General features: G+C 39.4%; 1 protein-coding gene across 2 annotated transcripts in view; it reads right to left on the bottom strand.

The window, feature by feature from the left end:
* Positions 1-218: 218 nt before the first annotated feature.
* The window catches only part of SLC44A1 (solute carrier family 44 member 1), a 74,058-nt gene continuing 52,251 nt past the window's right edge, over positions 219-22,025 (bottom strand). The window contains exons 9-16 of one of the 2 annotated variants that reach the window (XM_065656232.1): positions 21,799-21,985; positions 19,415-19,580; positions 14,026-14,182; positions 13,699-13,782; positions 12,511-12,648; positions 10,563-10,799; positions 9,045-9,125; positions 219-6,813 (exon numbers count right to left, since the gene is read on the bottom strand). In XM_065656232.1, the coding sequence (XP_065512304.1) occupies positions 6,790-6,813; positions 9,045-9,125; positions 10,563-10,799; positions 12,511-12,648; positions 13,699-13,782; positions 14,026-14,182; positions 19,415-19,580; positions 21,799-21,985 (1,074 nt within the window). In that variant the 3' untranslated portion in view covers positions 219-6,789. Of the gene's footprint in view, positions 6,814-8,667; positions 9,126-10,562; positions 10,800-12,510; positions 12,649-13,698; positions 13,783-14,025; positions 14,183-19,414; positions 19,581-21,798; positions 21,986-22,025 lie in introns of those variants that run through there. The other variant, XM_065656231.1, reaches the window with a different exon arrangement.

The raw sequence follows: 22,025 nt of genomic DNA, 5'->3' as shown, positions 1-22,025 counted from the left end.
GCACTACTTCAGCTACTTGGCTCAAGGGCAGGCACAGAGCAGAGCAAAGCCAAGCTTGAGCAAAGATTTGGATGGGCTCTGCTTGGTTTTAGGGATGTGAAACAGTATTCCTAAGAAGAGCAGGGCTTAGCACGCCACAGGGAAGACAGATAAATTTATTTCTTACTTAAAAAGAAAAACTTTATTTTGATACATTAAAAAATCTATACATTTCTTAGACTAAAATACAGTTTTGCATCAGTATTCTGGCACAATGTCAGTTTACACAGAAAATCTAAGATTAGATCAGCACTGTTAATTTCCCTTCTCTTCCTGCATTCACAGCTTGCAATATAAAGCATTTCACATTCTCAAGACAACAATAAACAGCGTCACATTTACTTTTCCCATTCCCAAAGGAGGTGGCATTCCACTGGAAAAAGGAGCACGTGTTAGTTGATCTTGATTCAATGTAAATCACTAAGCCAGTCCAGGGGTTTGATTGCCTTGTTAGAAGTATGAGTGAAAGAGGATGAAAAATTTGTTTCCAGGTGAAGCTTTGATGACAATGCATGTGCTGTGAAGCCTTTACAACCTGTTCAGAAGACTTTCCTTTTTCCTTAGGGCAGTTGCTATGATCAGCAACACAATCCACCCTTCCTTTCTATAGATATAGGATTCCACCTTCTTTCTTGCTCTGAAGAGCTCCAGAGCAAAATAAAAGCAGGGCACAGGGGATGTTGCTGTGAGATGTCTGTGAATCGGAATGTGAATGTTATTAACTGCTGTGAAGATCTTGTGGAATATTTTCCACCTGTGAAACCCTGCTTTCCATGGCTCCACCTAACCTCTGGCAGCTGCTTTCTGGCCTACATGAGAAATAAAACCACCTTTCTGTTTTCTCCTCTCTTGCTCCTCTAGGAGACACTGTCACATTTCCTGCAGCACTCTTTTTCTCATGAGAGATGTTCTCCCTTTCCAGTTTGAGGAGGGAGGGACCCAACCAGTACTAACACTGGAGCACATGCATTATTTATTTGAGAGTTAAAAATTATTACTTCCGTAAGAACTCCAGTCCGTCCCCAACTTCTGCTAGGTTTCAGAAGTAATCAGCTTCCTAACTCACAAAGCCTTTCCGAAATACTCCCCACCTGCCCCTACCTCACTCATGCCAGGGGAGGGTAAGCAGTGGTGTGCTTGAGAAACATGCAGCCAGCATCTTCCCTCACATGCATAGAGAGGCCAGAGCTGCCTTTGAAGTCACTGAAATCAGGCTAGTTCTGCGAAAGTCAGCTGGTACTTTTGCTCTGAATTCTTGCAACTTTGGTTCTAAGGGAAGTCCTATGTTCCTACGGAAAAGCACCAAATGCTTAAAACACCAAATTCTGCTCATCGTAGTCACTTATGATGACTTGACCTCAGTGAGACAGCAGAGTAGATAGAATCTGATGGTGTTTGCCGTTCTCCTACTAGTCCTGTTTTAACAGACCTCTCTCAAACGAATGCCAGATAGTTTAGCCTCCAAATAGGTATTTTCAGATGGATTCATGCTACCTATTGTCCCTAAAAATATTTTTGTAATCCTGATGTCTCTGAAGAGCTTTGGCTTGATTGCCTCAGCTTGCAAACACTGCAAGACACATCACAGCTCCATCCCAGACCAGAAATTCTGCCTTTTATACATGACCCACCTCACCAGAGACAAGTTTCATCTCTCATCTCTCTAAATATAAAAGAAAAAAAAAAATACCTTGAGAACAGTATTTGCTACAGAACATAAGAAATACAAATATACTAGTCTCCATAATCTCTTTTTATGCGATGGAAATAACAGCAGAGATGAAATAGTTGAAAAAGCATTTAAAAATGAAATATTTAGAGTAAATTTCCATTATCCCAACAAGCAAGCTGAGTGCAAGAAATGCTTCAAATAAGTCTGTTATGTTTTGTTTTGGGAAACACAAGGGTTTTTTTTCCACAAAGATGAAACAGGATTTCTGTGGTAATAATGTGACACACAAGCTGTTCAAGAAACAATGGACTAGTGATGTTTAGATTTAGTAAACAGTATCCTCACAGGCAAAGCCATGATTTAAAAAAACAGAGATGCTGTTAGGTATCTACTTTTAAATCTTAAGAGTGTTTCTTAAAATGACTGTGCCATCTTCAATACAACATGTAATATGCACTTAGAACCAAATGATCTCTGGATGGTGATGATGAGTATATGTCTGCTACATGCATTTTATTCTGACTGTATAACATACATTCATAGAATACATCATATCCACTCAGAGCAAACCACTAAAGTGCATGCCCCGAGGGCACATTAAGTAAGCTGTCTCCAACACTGGCTGCTGAATTGCCAGAACACTGATACAGAAAGGGCTCATTTTTGCTTTATATCCCCATTTTGTGCTGAAAGACATCCCCTGCTCCCTCTGTGAAAGGGAGCACTATGGAGCAGGCTAATTGCCTGCTGCGAAAAAAGCCCTTTCAGAAAGAAGTAACCACCCTGAGAAGGCGCTGTACAGAAATGCAGGGAGCGAGTCTTGGATTAAGACTTGGGTAAGTGACCTGTGTACTGTGTTAGGGTGGGATGGAGTTAAATTTTCTTCACAGCAGCCCACATGGTGCTGTGTTTTAGATTTGTTACCAAAATAACGTTGATAACACATTTTACCTGTTGCTGAGCAGTGCTTGTACAGGGTCAAGGCCTTCTCTGCCTCTCACTCTGTCACCCCAGCAGAGTAGGCTGGGGTCAGGCGCAAGGGTATGAGGGCACACAGCCAGGCCAGCTCACCTGAACAGACTGAAGTCTGAATTCCATATGAATTCCATACCATATAATGTCACGCTCAGCACTAAAATTGCATGTGTGCGGCTCCAAAGTAGCCATTGTTTTGAGACTGGCTGGGCATTGGTCTGCTGGTGGGAGGTGGTGATTGCCACTCAATGAACTGTCTTTATCTCGATGCTTTTGTTTTTCCATCCTTCTGGGGAGACTGAGCAAGCTACAGAGTAGGGGCTTACCTGCCAGCAAGGCTCAACCCACCACAATGTGCGAATGGGTTTTTCACTTCCAAGTTCTCCCTTCTAGGACATGCTTTCCTAATGCAGAAAGTCCTTGGGTTATCATGCCAAGCTAAGGCTACATGTAAAACCCCACCCTGGTTTTGGCAGCTGGGAGCATGAACACAAGCTACTGGATGGCTGAAGTCACAATTCTGAGCTGGTCATACCACTTGTTTAGTCTGTGGAGCAGCACTGAAACTATGGAAGTGATGGGCTGCACTCCTAACCACAGCAAGCACAGTGATGGACAAATACACACAAAAAAAAAAACCACCTCAGAACTTCAGCTCAGCACCTGCTCCCCCTCCCATTCATTCCAGGTGACATCCCAAATCATTGCCTTGGGAAGGTGAGAAGGCATGTGCTAAGATCAGTGGGACAAAAGGGAGCTGACACTCTGCCACTTGGCACTCCTTTGCTGAAAAAGCAATAGAGAAATGAGAGCTAAAAGAACAAAAATTCTCTAGAGCTGGAAGACACAGTAAAGACAACACATTGCTGCTCAACTTCCAAATAAAGCAGAGAGTAAAATAATGTGGAAAAAAATTAAACCATTTAAAGAATGGCAGGCTTTTTTCCTTTGAAACCTAACTGATCAGAGGCTATGATGCAAACCATCTGCAGAAACCAAATGCTGGGAACTACTAATCCCATTGGCTTGATTTTTAAACTCAAATTGTCCTGCGTGAATCTCCAGTCCTCAAGCACTACTTGGTTCAGTGGACTTTTCAAGATGATTTCTCTGTCTCAACTGTCTTATCCCCTCCTCCTGCAGCATTATTCCCCGTGCAGCATCACTCTCTAGTCTAGACTGCTTCCCACAAAGCAGTCCATACACTGGCTTTAATAACCAGCTGGCAAAAAAGTATTTAATCCACCACAACTGGCAGACCTCAGCACCTCCACTGCCAACCCGGGATTTACATGTCAAGTGTTCTCCCACTCCGCCATCCCCACTAAGGAAGAAAAGCGGACTCTAAACTTGTCCTGAAAAGTTGTCTCTTCAGGTGTCAGTCTTCTGCTTATCGCCTTGCACAAGACAGAGCTGGAAGAGGGCAGCTTGTAGTTCAGCTGCAAATGAACTTCAAAGGACATTAAAAAGCTTTAAAGGGCCACTGGAAAGCCTGCAGGTAGGTGGAAAGCCTTTTTGGCATGACTGAAAAGCTCTGCATGCCGGATACACACTCAAGAATGGTGCACATGATTTTATTAAGGACTTTGTAATGATATAGATTTTTCACTTAAACATTACAACTACCCATAGAAAAGTGTTGCCTGTATCTTTTAAACCATGTAAATAAAACAAATTTATTTTTAAAATAGGATAAACTGCTATAAAAATGATGCACAGTCAAGTCATACAAAAATACAAAATTTGTTTCCAACTGCAGTCCTAGTTGCGATTACAGAGAAAAGCCCCCACCCAGGACTTCCAGTAGCAGAGAACACAAACTTGCAGAACTGGTCATGGCAGAAATTTGTTGTCAAAATGAACAGAATACCAGGCTTCAATCAAAGCACCTCCAATAGCCTCCAAACAAGATTAGTTTCTCTGGAAGCAACTGGGTACATGATAAGTCTCTTAGCCTTGGAATCCAGTTTCTAGAATTCCTCTAAGCCAGTTTTTAAATTTCCGTTGCTATACCCCACTGATCTAGACAAATATCAGTGTTTGGTGCCACTGCTGTCTTAAGACACTGGTACAGCAGGAATGCTTCCTCTCCACGAACTTCAGGCTGGTCCAGATCTACTTCCAGATAGTCTGAGCCCTTCCTTCCACTGAGAGGCCTCGCCAGCGCACCAGTTTGAATCTCTAGGTTGGAGCTCTAGTCCAGTTAGCACTTACAACTGCCACACTTTCAGAGCCCTTCTGATGTCAGTGGAACTACCAATACAGTTCACCTACATTAGTGTCTACGGGCTTGCAGGACTGGATAACTCTGTCTTCCTGCCTCCCCAGCAGCTACCATTTCTAAATGTATTTTTATTTTTATACCTTCCATGTAGTTTGGGCTCTGTGATATGGAAAGAGTAAATCCTTTTAATTGGCTTACCAAAAGAAAACTAAACAAATTTAAGTTATCAAATTACTTCTAGAAACAGAAGTGAATATTTCACTATTGCCAAAAGGTCAGAGCACTGGTTAGTTACACAGTACTACACGTTTTTTTTTTTTAAACCTTCGGCAGCAATTTAAAAGTCTGATCCTTTGAAAGGAAGCATAGATAACCGCTTACGTATTAAGTCTCCATAAAATGAGCTGTGTATGTCTCTACCTAGACATAGCTCTCCACTCCACCGCAAAGCTGCTCTAGAAGGGCTCTTCTCTTGCAAAAGATTTTCTTGAATGGAGTGATTGAACCATTGAGGCATTATTTATTTGTACAGAGCTTGTATTTAGTGCAATAAGTTTAAAAATTCTGCTCTGAAATATTAACTTTACATTAACAAAAATAGTTTTCTTAAAAAAATTGTAACAAAAGGAGTATATAGCATAGACAGATCATGAATTCTTAGCAAATGCACTTTCAAGCGTTTACCATTACAATATGCTGAACAATTGAATATTAGCATTCATATCTGGTGAGCTTCCAGATAGAAAATAAATGTAAGTATCTAATAATAAAGCACGTTCTCTTGTCATTATTTGATAACTTTAGATAACTCTCCTGGCAGTTACACTTCTGAAGAAATGTTTCTCTGCCCTTTCCTGTCTTAGCTACCCGCAACAGTACATACAAATATGGATGAAACAACAGGCAAGGAATGGTCCCTTCCGCCTCCCAGAGCTCTCTGGCATTAAATGAAATGAAGCATACAGTACTTTTTTTCTACAGCAGTACAGTTCATTTCTCTTCCCATCCTCAGCATCTTTATATCCAGTCATGAATTAATCACGAGTATGGCTAAGATTGAGCTTTAACAATCTATCATTTCAATTGCTCATATGGAGAATCCATATCGTTCAAAGGAGCACTGCTGAAGTATGAAGGAGGCTCCTGAACTCAAGGGGAGGATCAAGGGCAACAGGTACGTACAAGGGATAAGTAGGGTAAAATGGGAAGTTAATTGCATATAAAAGTTATCTGTCCCCATTTTGTAGTTTCTGTTTCACAGGAGATGCAAAGGCTCCCACACACCTGAATACCTGAGGAGCTGGTTATTGTGATATCTGATACTGATAAACAAAACCGTGCCCTGCCAGGCCTCTAAAGTAAAATAACTGCTTACAAACCCATTTGAACTGAATGAACTCTCATTCAAAACAACTTTTGAAAACATAAATCTGAACTTTTTCTTGATTGGAAGGTCTTCCTCACATGTAACTGTCCTGAATTTAATGCAAATGCAAATTTAAACAAATTAAACAAGTAAAACTCTCAGCAGATTAGCAGTGTCATGGGAAATCTGTCTCTAAACCCAGTCATCATTTCAGATTATCTTTACAATGATACCTCTTCCAGATTGTAAAATACCTAGCAAACAAGAATCAACATTTCCATGATCACAATGAATAATTTTTAAAAAAGGAACAATGATAAAGCTGCTTGTAAAAGCCACCCGTATGAAAAGAGTACATGTTTCACAAAAATAATTGTTAAAAAAAGTATTAAATCCCTGTTCCTTTTCTCTGATTTTGGCTGTTATTTATATATATATATATATGTATGTATATATGTATATATATATATACTGTTTTGGAATGTCAATGGGTTCCAATATGGCTGGCTAGTTTCAAGATGAACTTGCTCCAGAGGCCTAGAAAACAAAGTCATATAGTACAGTCTTAGATAAATGCCAAAGGACAAGGAGAAATTGAGTCAAAGGTGTCACTGGAAACCATAAAGAAAGAAGTGTGAAAAGATTGGTTTTTTCTTGTGCTTTGATACAAGAACAGAAGGTCTTAAATGTTTCCTTATCTCTATTATTAATACCTATTGAAAATGCAACTGCACTTTGGGCACTTCACTTCTAGAACAAATTGTAACATCTAAGAAATATCCACATTTCAAGCAGATTGAAGCAAAACCATAAAGACTCTATTATAAATAAATAAATAATCTATATTTCAGATACCCAATTTCAGGACTGTAAGCACTACTAGTACAGAATATACTTATGCATTATCCTATTCTGGATGAAACTGAGACCTTTTATCAATGCTCTGGGGAAAGGTATCAGAAATTTCATGGTGGTAACTGCTGTGTCCCATCCTTGTCAGGAGGTGAGATCCTAGTATTTCAGTATATGTTCAACTGGAGCTGAATGCCCGAAAACGGAAGATCACTTGAGAAAACAAGGCCAAATCAGTCCCAAACAAGACAATCACATGAGCAGCAGAACTGGGAGTAATTCAGCAGGTTACACTCAGGCTGAGCCCCAAGTGCTCAGCATCTTCTCCAGCAGTCCTAAGAGGACCTTCAGCCAGTGCCAGGCTCAAGCGCCTGGAGTCCAGTTCCTAAAAGAACAAGGCCATCCTTGACTTGCAGGTACTTGCTTTGCCCTTTTACAAGGGCAGGTGAATAAAGGTTTTGACATCCAAGCTCTACGCAGTCAAGTACAAAAGTGTAAGTACTGATTGGAGCTGGCACTGATGAGAGCATAAGTGGAAAACCACTTAAAGGTAAACCAGTTCTTGAATTAGAGGTTAACATAATACGATTTTTGACTGAGATTTTTTTGTGCATGTGACTAGAGTGTTTGCACACCCAATTCTCAATCATTTGAATGGCAGCTTTACAGCTACAGTGTTCACACCACTCTGAAAATCCCAACATTAGTGTCTGTTTGAACAGCTAGAATTACTCCCAGAAGAAAACAGTAAATGAGCATAGAATTAGTTTTTTACGTGTATAAACATGACAGCATTTAGGCATAAGCAAATCTAGAAACTGGTATGTTATAATGAAACAGCAAAACACGCAAAGCTACACATCTTTCCACTCTACAGCAGGAACCCATTCCAGCTTGGTCAAAAGTGCTCATGCAACATGGCTTCACATATATCATCGAAAAAAAATTTCTACTGTTAGCAGACAGTTATTTAGATTCTATTAGGTTAAAAAAAAATTATCCCCATGGTAAGGAAGTGAGTTAGACTCCAAATACTCTGAGAAAGTAATGATGGAAAAATATTTTATTTCACAAAGTCATATTGCACGATGACAAGTCATACCTTGCCCAGCCTGGCTCTCCATCATATGCTCTCAGTTCTCCACTTTCCAAACTCATCCTCCTATCTGTTATCTGTACCATGTATAGCTGTTCCTTATTCCAGGCTATTCAGACATGCAATGCCTTTCTAACAGGCACACCGTAAGTAAAACAGGCTGCAGAAGCATAGATGATGCATTGTTCACTGTCTGTGTATCTGACAGTGTGAGATGGAAAGAGCACACAAGAGACAAGCAACATAAGTAGTTGGCAATAAAAACAAACAACTGGGAGAAATGTCATTTGAGCAGGTTGAAAGGAATCACTGTATCCAGTTCCTTGGCAGTGTATAAAATAATTTGGTGAGAACTTTGAATGCCTGGTCCTACTTTGCAGCAACGTATGTGCTCAGTAGTGTTCTTCAGGCTTTTACAGTGAATGTAAAATGAACAAAAATCACTCAGCTCAGGGCTGAAGAGGATTAAAGTCAGAATAGTCCAATGAATTCCAGAGCCATCTTATTTTGAGAGTACTCTGCAATTGGGGCTGTCTGTGTATACCACATAGCAAGCACTACTAATCCTAATGAAATGATACTGCCTGTCCTTCATATGACACAGTTCCTTTCATCTTACTTTTACAGGTGATGGTCTCAGCTGTGACAAAAACTCTGCCATCCAGGTGATAGGCAAGCTCACAAACAGAAAAAGCAGAACATCTTGAGTGATACAGAGAACAAAAACTTCTCCTGAAGAAGTGTAGTCAGTAAAGACAAAGAGGGAGAAGAAGTAAAAGTGAAACTCTTGGAGGATCGTCACCTCCTCATCTGCACCTACCATTGGTTTTAGCTCTCTCCCCTCAGCTCCACCTCCCCGGCCAGCTTCTTTCATAGATTTCCTACTATTCTCCACAAACTCCTGAAAAATAGAAACGAAGTGAAAAGTGCTTCCTTAGAGCAGACTCCAAACATCAAATCTCAAGACAAAACTTCAAGATGTAACTACTCAAAATGTCAACACGACTTGCTCTTCCCACTTTTCTTGCTCAGACTTGTCCACAAAGCATCAAAAAAGCCTGCCAGATAGTCACAAGGGTGAGTCATTTAATTCTAGAATGGAGACAGGTATTTGCCTTGTGTGCTGTTACAACTTTCACATTTGCCACACAACTCTCTCCTCTATGGGGAAGGTAAAAGGGTGCTTGTCAAACAAAAACCAAACAACAAAACAACAAACAAACCCCCCCCCCCCAGTAATTACATCCTACCCTGTGAACTGTATGTAATGTTAGAACTCCATTAAACAGAGGCACCTGGAGATAATTACTTGCAAGGTCTTGTTGATTTCTCTAATTTTCCTCAATTTAAATTCTAAAATTTTTCACTGGATCACAATCACCTATCCACGGAGATTAGCAAAGGTGGTAATTCCATTTAAGGTATTTTTTTCTCTTAAAGGCAAGGATTCTGTAGCAAACTTCAGTAAACTTCGGCTGCTGGTGTTTTGCGATATTGACTGCCAAATGAAAAAACCCACAATGCTTTACGATTTATCTGTGCTGTCTTCCAAGACAGCATGCTGCATATCACCCTTATTCTGTGCTATAAAGTAACTCATCGGCTAGTGTTTTATTTATTATATACTCTAGATTCTATAGGGTTTTACCAAAAATTTAATGTTAAATTCTTGGCATGGTTTTCCAACAAGTAATCAGGAAAAAAAATATGCTAAGAAGTCATAAGAGTCTTCCTCTAGCCTACACACAGCGGTATATTTTACAGGGACATATTGTGGGGCTGACACTTTAAAACGTTGTTAGGAAAATTACCTACTCAACAACAAACTGAAGAGCTTGAGGAGTAGAATTTTTACATCTTGGTCTCTAGCTAGAGTGAACAGGGAATAAGAGGGAACAAACAAATAAGAACTGAATTGTGCAAAGGACCTTGACATAGCATCTAGGGTCCAGGACAGAACATAAAACCCGTTGTCCTCCTTTGGAAAGTACAAAACCCAAGCCTTTACCCCTTGTTTTGCTTCTTTGTTTTTGCTTCTGTATCATTTACAAGAAATGATACCCAAGAGTATGATTCTGCAAGACAACTGCTCATCTAACAGCCAGCAAATAGAAGCCAATACCAGTGACACCGAGGGAAGGAAGCATCACTACTTATCTGATGCTCATCAGATAACACCGTTTGCTGATCAAGCCATGAACGAGACACCAAAGTAAACCAAGCGAAAAAAAAAAAAAACAAAAAACATATTAAACTCAGCAAGTGAGCTCATTCCACTGTCAAAATACCTATTTTATGGAACAATATCCTTAGACTTAGACAGCAAGGGGGAACTTACCATGAGAACTTTATCCATGTAGAATTCCCTCCCAGGGCTCCCATCATTGTATTTTGTATCGATGGCAAAACATAAGAAAAGGACATCGACCACCATTTCATAAATGGAAAGGAAGCAGTGAGCAACCAGGAATGCAAAGAGGCAGACAATGATGAGTGGCAGTACCCAGATGGTGTAATCTCGTTGGTAATTCAGCAACATAATCCCAGCCAAACCTGTGCTGCAGACAATCAGCACCTGAAGAAGAAAACAGAAGACAACTCTAACGGCAGAAGCCTTTTGATATTTTTTGGTTGGTTTGATTTTGTTTCTTTAACCTATATGCTTCTTGGTCTGCTAGAGCTAGAACTAGAGGTTATAGATGGTACTGGTAATGACATCTTTACCTCCTGCATTCCCCACATCCCAAAGAGTAAATGACATTTTATCCATTGGTCCAGCATGTGTAGGTCAGAATAGTTTCAAACACATCCTTCAACAGAAAGGTGTTTTTCAGAGCAAAGTACATTTGTACCCTGCTGTCGAAGTTCTAGTGTTACAGAATAATTCTGTAAAAAATAACTTTATCCTGTCAATTATAAAAATCCTGGAACCTGATGCTACCAATCAACTAACATGCAATTGTTTTTTTTTGTTGGTGGGGGGTAAAAAGTAGGTCTTAGGAAGACTGTAAGTTTTTCATTTTGCTGGTGGAAACAACTTCCAAGCTTGTCTTATCTTTGTCTCATCTCCATACAGGGAAAGTAGATCAGAATTCATATGAGGTACTTCATGTAACAGTCTCCGAAGAATGACACTATACATGAGGCCCTAACAGATATTTCACTACGTACTGGTTTGGTCTTTATGATTAACAAAGGGACTGAAACAATTGTGGCCACTCAACGGTTTGAACATCTCTGAACCTATTATTATGAACTGCAGCTAATCACAAAAGTGTAAAATAGGTCGACTTTACTGTATTAAGAAAATACCAGGTTAGACTGGCAGAGGAGACAGGCTGGCAGCCCAGCGCTGTTTTAGCTGATAGTATTTTTCATATGCTGCACTGGTCATCTTAACATTTCTGTCACTTGCACACTTCTCTAATAATCTGAAAGACATCTTTTCAGGAAGACGTTTCCTAACACCTTTCAGATTTCTCCATGAAATCACATTATGTAATTTCATGGCCTCCCTCACAAGCACTTATATTTTCATTATGTGTTTATTTCTTCTCACATCATGTTGACTTAACTACTGGATTCAAAGTTCAGCCCACTGTACTCTAACTTACTAAAAGCAGAGGAATGTAATAAGGAAGACAGTGCATTCCAGTGAGTGTCCAAATGCTTAGGCACAAGCAATATAAGTGAATTGGTATTTTTTTAGTAAATAATGGCACAAAATTCTTCATTGGATTAAGTTTCCATAAAGCATATCTCCATCAGTTGGAGACCCAAAAAGCTGACTGACCACAGCAATTATTCTAGCCTCTTTTAATTCTCAGAGCAGAGGTAACTTAGTTGCTTAAACTGGCATTTCCTCACAGATGGCTTCTGTACTACCTTCCAGTTCAATTTTGTCTCAGTGAGTCATTTTCAACATAAACCTGAAGAGCCCTTACTGAACAGAAGCTACAGAAGTTACTTCCTTTTCTTATAATTCTAGGTTTAAACCATAAAACCAATCAAAAACTTAAAAATTCTAATCACTTGACTAAAATAAATTTGTGCAAAAGGTGTCATCTTCAGCTATTCCTTTCTAATCACTTTTACCTAATGTAAGGGGATCATCTGTTTATCCTTTCTATCCTGGACAGTCCTTTCCTGATATGATGCAGCTAGATGTGATAAAGTATATAATAAGAAACAGGAATTTTAAGGCTTTTCCTATTTGAGGTGCAAGCCCTTGCTAAGGAAAGGTTGCTACTATGTAGGTCCATAACAACTGTGTACAGCAGACATACCTTTCCTAGAAACAGCATAAAATCCCCAACTGTGTTTATGGCAGCCACCCGCAAAGCATTTTCCACTAGAATAACAAAGGCATCCTTTGCTGAGGTGCAGAAGTTGGTGCTGTTGATAGCTGTGGCTGTATACGCATTCTGCAAAAAGGAGATTGAAGATTTACTCATAAGATGATCAGGTATTTCAGACATGGAGGGGGAAGGAGAGGGGGAAAATATGGCTTCTGACTAAGTCACATAAGTCATTATGTTAATGAACAAAGATTCCCTTGAGAGTTGTTGAATCAACAGTATGTACCAGCTGACAGAGGATTACAGAGAGTAGAGAATTACTATTCTTCTCCTTCCTTGCTCATCATTTATGCCTTAACAAGTTTATTCCAAAAGACTAACTAAACAGAATTTACAATTTCTTTGCAGGAGATGAGCAGTGGCATAACTACAGCAATTAAATAGTTAGGAAAAATATTCTGGAAATATATAAGAGTTTGAGTCATATCAGTCCACGAAGATAATTTCTAAATACTTCACTAGACTGCATTCAAGGTTAGCCAGGACAATTTTCAAGGATTACACTGAGGTTTTCTAAATGCTTTCTTCTGATTTTACTTTCTGTATTTCCAAAAGCAATAAAAAAAAAAGAACAACAGTGGAAAAGATACTATAGGGTTATTTATTAGATGTACTTAACAGAGGTGGAACCACAGGTCAATAAAGCCCCTTTTACAAAGGGATCTGACCAGCTAGAATGTCACAACTTGCAACTCTTGTTCCACTAGTAGATGATGACGACGATTTGATGTTACGTACAGTTTTTCAATTGTGTGAACCTTAAATATTAGACCTAGAAAAGCTTCACTCTCTTTTTACAGAATACATATTTTGAAACTGAGATGTAGCTTGACAGAGTGGACACAAGAGGGAACATCTCCGGCCGCTAAACATATGGTTAAAAAGTTGAGATACCATTTTCACAAAGATGAATACTGGCTATTTTTCACCTTTGCAATGTAAGCAAAGACTGATGTGTTTTGCAGTGTAATTTCAGTAATGGAGACAAGACTCAAGTACTGTTATTCAAGTTCAGTTCCAAAATACAATACACATGTGTCAACCTTAGACTGCATTCTGGGGATGTATATATATTTTATCGGCCTTTACATAAAACTCGAAAATCAAAAATCTTACCTGATTTAAGTAGGTCAGGCACTTTTCTAGACACCAAAGGCAGCAGATGCAGGCTTTAAGCATACAGCGAGCACAAGCATTTTCCTAGGAAAACAAAAATGTGGGAAAAGATAGATAGAATAAAACCAACAGATCTGAAGAAAACAATATTCCTTTGTTTCAGTAACTGATACTCAGTTGGTAAATTAAGCAGTTCCCCATAGTCCCATAGTCCAGACCAAATATTTCAAAACAAGACTTTGACCCTCTCACACAGATCACGTCAAATTAGTTGTATGTACGTCAGGCCTTGAGTTTCAGTAAGAAAATGGAATCTATTTCTCTTACTTTTCCTTTAAGTTGTGTATGAATATACATAAGAATCATTCGTGGTATCTTCACTAGTGTGATAATGAAAGACCCCTTTGCTACTGTTCCTAGGTGGTAACAAACAAGGCGATTAACAGATGCCAGAATAGGAGTAAATGGCAGATTCCTTTTCTCCCTGTTGAAAAGAGAAAAAGAATAAAGTAGAATGATCAGTATGTTTGTAATATCTACTACAAATTCTCAATTAAAAATGTGCAAAAGGAATGTATTATCCTTATACTAGCTTTCAGGGCATATTTTTCACTCCACGCTGACTGTCTATGTGCAAGTCACAGTTTTGGCTCTAATACAGTAATAGCAATAGGACAAGGAATGAGTATGTCGCAACGGCATTTGATGGTCTGCAATACAAAACATTCAAAAAAACTGAGAAACAAAGCTACTGTTTTTATTTATTAGGTAAATTATTTTGTCAGACGTTTTGCATTTCTGATTGAGCTATTATATCCTCAAGGAACAAAATATCAAGCCTTAAAACAAGCTATTTTATTGCACTATGGCTAGAATATTTTCATCTATCAGATATATCTCTACATATATATATATCTGTCAGACAAATACTCACTTTCACAGTTTTGAACCAATTCCCTCTTTAAATTTTTATTTCTATTTCTTACCAAGGAAGACACTCCTATTTCTCTCCCAAAGAATAGCTCTATTCAACATTCTAAAAATGGCTCTTCTTTATTAGAGATATGAACATAATAATAAGCATATTAAAGGAACAAGTGCTAACATTCCAAACATAAACTATCCCCCAGCTTGAAAGTTACCTTCACATGAGTTTCATTCAAAAAAGATAAAAAGTAAAGTCTTCATTCAATGAAACTAACATCTGCATAACTTAATCCTGAGATGTTAATGATTATAATAGGTTTACTCTGTATTTTTTTCCAGTTAACTTTCAGAGCTCAGGTGGTGGAAGCCAAATACTGTTCCCCTTTGGGCACAGTCACATAAATGATCTGAGCTGTAGACACAGGTAATCCAACCACTTCCTCCTTCCGAGGTAAATATAACTGAGGGTAGAATCCGTAATGCAGAACACCTTGAGGTCTCTTACTGCCTGAGCTGAAAGGAATCCATCTGGCTAAGGTGAATGAATAGTGAATCTATATAAACTTCATCTCATTTGCTGTGGAAAGCTGCTAATATGCAAAATAATAGGGAAGTCCAAATTAATGCCCTTACTTTCTTACTAAGTCACTTTTCAGATTAGAAATGGGTACAGTTAAAAGAAAAGTCATTCACCCTCAGGTGATAGAAAATACATCAACTTACAGATGAAGCATACATATTGCTAAGCTATCTATTTCAATGCAAAGTTATACTCTCTCCTCTGTTTTTTCCTGGTTCTTTATTCAATCTAGTTTAATTAATTCACAAGATTACATCCCTGTAACATCCTGTAATAACTTCATAGATGCATTTCATTTGTATACTGGAGGGCTTCGTCACTAATATAATAACAGAATTTCTGTCAGCTGACAGAATTTCTGTCAGCACAGTAAAAAATAAACCCCGACGCGCAGGAAGTCAAGGAGGGGAGCCAGGAGACCTGCGTGGTTAAACAGGGAACTGCTGGGCAAACTCAAGTGGAAGAGGAGGGTTTACAAATCATGGAAGGAGGGGCTGGCCACTTGGGAAGAATATAAGGCTGTTGTCAGAGGATGTAGGGAGGCAACTAGGAAAGCTAAGGCCTCCTTAGAGTCAAACCTGGCGAGAGGGGTCAAGGACAACAGGAAGAGCTTCTTCAAATACATGGCAGATAAAACTAACACCAGAGGCAATGTAGGCCCCCTGATGAATGGGGTGGGTGCCCTGGTGACAGAACATACAGAGAAGGCAGAGTTACTGAATGCCTTCTTTGTCTCTGTCTACTCTGCCGGAGGCTGTCCTGAGGAGCCCCGTACCCCTGAGGCCCCAGAGGAAGGCAGGGCAATGGAGGAGTTTGCCTCAGTTGATGAGGACTGGGTTAGGGACCAGTTAAGCAATCTGGACATCCATAAATCCATGGGTCCAGATGGGATGCACCCGCGGGTGCTGAGGGAGATGGCTGAAGTCATTGCTGGACCACTCTCCATCATCTTTGCCAAGTCTTGGGAAACGGGAGAGGTGCCTGAGGACTGGAGGAAAGCAAATGTCACTCCGGTCTTCAAAAAGGGCAAGAAGGAGGACCTGGGCAACTATAGACCGGTCAGCCTCACCTCCATCCCTGGGAAAGTGATGGAACAACTTATCCTTGGTGCCATCTTAAGACATATCAAGGATAAAAGGGTCATCAAGGACAGTCAACATGGCTTCACCAAGGGGAAGTCGTGTTTGACCAACCTCATAGCCTTTTATGAAGACGTAACAAGGTGGATTGATGATGGCAGAGCAGTGGATGTGGTCTACCTTGACTTCAGCAAAGCATTTGACACAGTCTCCCACAGCATCCTCACGGCAAAACTGAGGAAGTGTGGACTGGATGATCGGGTAGTGAGGTGGACTGCAAACTGGCTGAAGGAGAGAAGCCAGAGAGTCATGGTCAATGGGGCAGAGTCTGGTTGGAGGCCTGTATCTAGTGGAGTGCCTCAAGGGTCAGTTCTGGGACCAATACTATTCAATATATTCATCAATGACTTGGATGAGGGAATTGAGTGCACTATCAGCAAGTTTGCTGATGACACCAAGCTGGGAGGAGTGGCTGACACGCCAGAGGGCTGTGCTGCCATCCAGCGAGATCTGGACAGGCTAGAGAGTTGGGCAGGAAAAATTTAATGAACAAGGGAAAATGTAGAGTCTTGCATCTGGGCAGGAACAACCCCAGGTTCCAGTACAGGTTGGGGAATGACCTATTAGAGAGCAGTGTAGGGGAAAGGGACCTGGGGGTCCTGGTGGACAGCAGGATGACCATGAGCCAGCACTGTGCCCTTGTGGCCAGGAAGGCCAATGGCATCCTGGGGTGTATTAGAAGGGGGGTGGTTAGTAGGTCAAGAGAGGTTCTCCTTCCCCTCTACTCTGCCCTGGGGAGACCTCATCTGGAATATTTTGTCCAGTTCTGGGCCCCTCAGTTCAAGAAGGACAGGGAACTGCTGGAGAGGGTCCAGTGCAGGGCCACAAAGATGATTAAGGGAGTGGAGCATCTCCCTTATGAGGGAAGGCTGAGGGAGCTGGGTCTCTTTAGCTTGGAGAAGAGGAGACTGAGGGGTGACCTCATCAATGTTTATAAATATATAAAGGGTGGGTGTCACGAGGATGGAGCCAGGCTCTTCTCGGTGACAACCAACAGTAAGACAAGGGGTAATGGGTTCAAGCTGGAACACAAGAGGTTCCACTCTAAATTTGAGAAGAAACTTCTTCTCAGTGAGGGTGATGGAACACTGGAACAGGCTGCCCAGGGAGGTTGTGGATTCTCCTTCTCTGGAGACATTCAAAACCCGCCTGGACGCCTTCCTGTGTAACCTCACCTAGGTGTTCCTGCTCCGGCAGGGGGATTGGACTAGATGATCTTTCGAGGTCCCTTCCAATCCCTAACATTCTGTGATTCTGTGATTCTGTGAAATTAATTCCTTGCCTTTGATATTGTTTTAAAGACTAGGGCAGATAAGGTCAAATGTAATTCAGATAACAGTCAATTAAAAAGAAAAACCAGTTAAAAAATTATGATCTGAATCACATACTTGAAAAATATTTGCACACCTTACTGAAAAACTCATTTTTTTTAAAGAATAGACTCTTAAGAGCACATGGCAAGAATAGAGTGTGATTGTATATAACAATTTCTAGTGGTATCCAGCAATGTTCTTCATATGAAACTCTAAAAAACACAGACCAAAAAACACTAGCTGAACGACGTGTATTTAGGATACTAATGGTTTTTTTCTTGGGGATAGCATCACTCCAACCTCTTGGTTTTCCTTTCTTAAGTAAACCACCATTGCTAAATATCTTGTCAACATCCTCTACACATGCTGCTCTTTATCCAGAGGAGTTGTATTTATATTGTTTGGAAAAGACTTTGAGGACATCGGAAATAAAATTACTTATCAAGTTCCTGAACAATTATGTGGTGGGTTTGGGGTTTAGTGGTTTGGTTTGTTTGTTTTTTGTTCGTGGGGTTTTTGCATATTTTTTTTTGTTTTTGTTGTTGTTTTTTGTTTGTTTGTTTTAAGAAAGGTATCCTGAGCTACTAGATCTAGGTCAACATGTGGAGAAGCTTCATTAAACTATGCTTTTACAAAACAGGTATTAGTGTACTTGCTTCTTTTCCTTACCAAAAACATTGCCATAGTTCTGCTCTACATACCAAAACATACTACTTCAGATCACTGAAGTATCATTTATTCTCACAAAATACTAACAAGCATCTGCTACCACTTTTTTCCCTGAAAAAAACGGGACCTAAATAGCTAAAATAATAACATTAGTTTTCACTTACTTGAGGTAAATTTTAAGCAATCTTAACTTCAGAAAAGTTTTAAAATACTAGAGATTAAAACCCCAAAGCTAGTTTCGCGATTCTGAAATTGTAGAATGTCCTGAGTTGGAAGGGACCCACGAGGACCATCAAGTCCAACTCCTGTCCCTGCACACGACAACTCCACAGTTCACACCACATGTCTGAGGGTGTTGTCCGGTCTCTTCTTGAACACTGTCAGGCTTGGTGCTGTGAGAAATCAGTTGCTTACCTCTGTGAAGCAAAATTCTTGTGTGTGAAGGCTGGTAAAACCATTGTTTAATAATTAATATTGTCTTCTTGAACAGCTAGCATATAGATGCAAAATAGCCAGCATAACGTATGCCCTGATACACAATTTAGTACACAAATATAGCAATGAAATATGAAGCTTTAATGCACATATATTTTATATCACTTTTTATTTGTACACAATCTTGTAAGAATCTATTATGTAAATGATGAATCTAAGAAGACCTTAAGTAATCTTGTGTAAGAAAGATAAATAAAGCTCTGTAAATAATGTAAAAGGCATTGTCTTGCTATCAAAATAATAATCAATTGCTTTCAATTTTTTAATCCCTACTGAGCTTGCCAGCATTAATTATTAGCATCACAGATGACCTTCCAGGTGCATCCTGCTCTGTGAACAACCATCCATGTTCGTACAATGTGCACCAGTTACAAGGCAAACAAGATTTCAAGTCCTAAATATCAAGAACACCATATATAACCAGCAAACCAGATTATATTAGGACTTTACGTGATTTAAGAATCAATACAATTCAGCTGCTCTCCAGCTTTGAGGACGGAAGCAAGTATTCTCCCCAAAAGCTCTGTCTCTCATTATTTCCGCTAATTCCATTTCTAGGCCACTTACAGTAGAGCTGTTGAAGGTGTCCTTACCTTGTAAAATAGTATGTCACAACAGCCCCTGCTACTGTCATCTGCTGACAGCCTAGAATAAACTCGCTGATCCAGATGAGTCCCACTACATGGTACCACCACATGTATTTCAAAGGACCTACCATCCGAAATTCAACAAATCCTTCTTCATTTGGGACAGGACTACCTAGAAATAAAAGAGGGTGAAAAAAGGAAACAGTGCTTACATCAACTCAGACGGAAGCATATGGTATTAACAGCTCGTATCTGTCCACAGCAGAACACCTCTAGCTTCTACTGACAATTCTAAATGTCATGTTTAGGAAGACTGTTCATAAGAAAGATACAGCTTTTGAGACAATCAGTATAATGGCATTTGAAAAAAGTGCTAACAAAAATATTCTGAGCATACTCTCAAAATCTCACAACACCTCTTTAAATTTTTAGCCACATGGTAAAAACTTCCAAAACTAACCATCATCCAGAAGTAAAAATTGTTTTAAACATTCTCTTATTAAACATAATAGAAGCAAGCTTCAATTATTCTTAATTTCAGTCTGCCGCTCTGTTGATATTATTAATACAGTGAGAATCAATACTGAACTTCATAGCTCCCTAGCTCTAGATGTCAACATTAACAACCACTTTTGTTTTCCTTCTGGTGTTTGTGCATGTATTTCAACAATAATTGTAGCTTGAAGGTATTTACAGATATAAGGAGCAACTTCAGAGATTCTAAACATATGATTTCATATATTCAGAAATCCATTGACTCTTTGTCTAATCTGCATAGCGATATCAGGTATTGAGACCGACAGCACATGTCAGAATCCTCTTATCCTAAGCTCTATTTCAATGTATTAACCCACACTGAGGTGTTTCATCTTATACAACAGTTATTTGAACAGCTGATGGGATTCAGAAACATACTGAAAGTAACATCACCTGTATAAAATGCTTACCTTGAAAACCACTGCTTTGCCTTAGCATTGACCACACCTTCTCTACCTTCTTAGCTATGTTTTTGTGCTTATATAGAAAATTAGTATTTTCTTGTGAATAAATTGAACTATTGAAATAATTTTGGTTTTAGTGAACAGCTCTTTATAAGTGTAGGCTTCTGCTCATACACAGATAATGTACACTTTTCCAGTTCTCCTGATTTGGATTGAAAAGGTCTGGTTGTATTGCACAAAGATTTTTCTTAACTGGTATCAGTGAAGATAGTGACTGCATTCACAGCTAAAAGCCTAAACTAGTCTTTGCAGAATCAATGCCAATCGAAAAGCTCTGTCAGTAAAACATAATATCAGCCTAAATTCTGCTACAAATTTAGTCCCTGTGCAGTGGTCTTTAACTCACCAAGTGAACTTTCAGAGGCGAACATTTTCTGCACGTAGCACAGCATGTAATGAAAACTAAAAACTTCAGCAGTAAAGAGAACAAGAGCACATGAATTCTATTACCTCCATTCCTCGCTAAGAATCCAGGCTATGAAATAAAAAATACTTATCTTGTATTACCCTGAAATAGCTTTGTGACCTGAAACACTGCTACTTTTGGATCGGCAGGAGACAATAAATTTCAGAATTCTAAGGTTTAATAATGAATGATGGTCTCTATTGCCTACAACTTCCTCCAAAATAACACAGACATCTCCCATTTTAAAAAGCAGTTGCTAGGTTTCTCTGCTGAAGTAACTAAGATTTGGACCTATAGAATTAACTAACTCTAGAAGCTCTTATCAGACTCTGAATACAAACAAAGCTCTCATCTTTTACGCTCGTCACAGCAGGAAGAAATTGAGAATACATTGGCTGCTCTCAGAAGACAGTGTACAAACAGCAGAAAAATTTCCCTAATAAACTTGAAAAGTGCTGGAATAATACTGGACACCTAAGTTGTGAACAACTGAGAATTAGTTCCAGTATATTTACATTTTGGGAGATAGTAATTGTGTGCAACAGCCCTTTCATTACTGTGTCTTCATCTGTGTGAGTATTGGCTACTATAGAATACTTTATGAGATTAGATGCAAGATTAGGATGCTTTTAACTCATTCGTGTAAAATTAGAGGGGATTACTTGAAAAATTGTGATAGCAGCCTTATTATGGATTCTTGTGGTTTGCAACATGACAACTTGCATCACGTCAAAAAGCTGGCCTAAGACACAAAGTAACATACTGGGAATGCAAACTCAAAGGCACAACAACTTTCTTAAAACAAGTGTTTTGAAGTCACAGAAGCAGACAAGAACAGAAGCACAATATGACAGTATGAGGTGTGTTTTGTTTGGTTTTGGTTTTTTTTCCTAAGGGTTCCCACATGCTTTTTAACCAATTCTGCCTGAAACCATAAAAAAATCAAACGGAATTTATTTAAAATAAGCCTGCTAGCTGCTTACCTGTAGTACCAAGGAAAAGCAGGACTGTGATCCAGTATGTCCAGAAGAGGATAAGCACAAAGAATGTCCAAAATGGCTGGAAGACTAGCAGTGGCAGGTGAATGAAGACCTTGCCAGCCACATGGAACAAGGCAATAGTGAGAGCTACTCGTTTGCGCATAATTAACATTATTAGGAACAAGATAACCTAGAGGGAGAAGTTTCCAAATAACATTTTAGAGAATTCA

This window comes from Caloenas nicobarica, chromosome Z (assembly GCF_036013445.1).
Source record: "Caloenas nicobarica isolate bCalNic1 chromosome Z, bCalNic1.hap1, whole genome shotgun sequence".
Classification (NCBI taxonomy): domain Eukaryota; kingdom Metazoa; phylum Chordata; class Aves; order Columbiformes; family Columbidae; genus Caloenas; species Caloenas nicobarica.
This window is presented reverse-complemented; position numbering and strand designations above follow the sequence as displayed.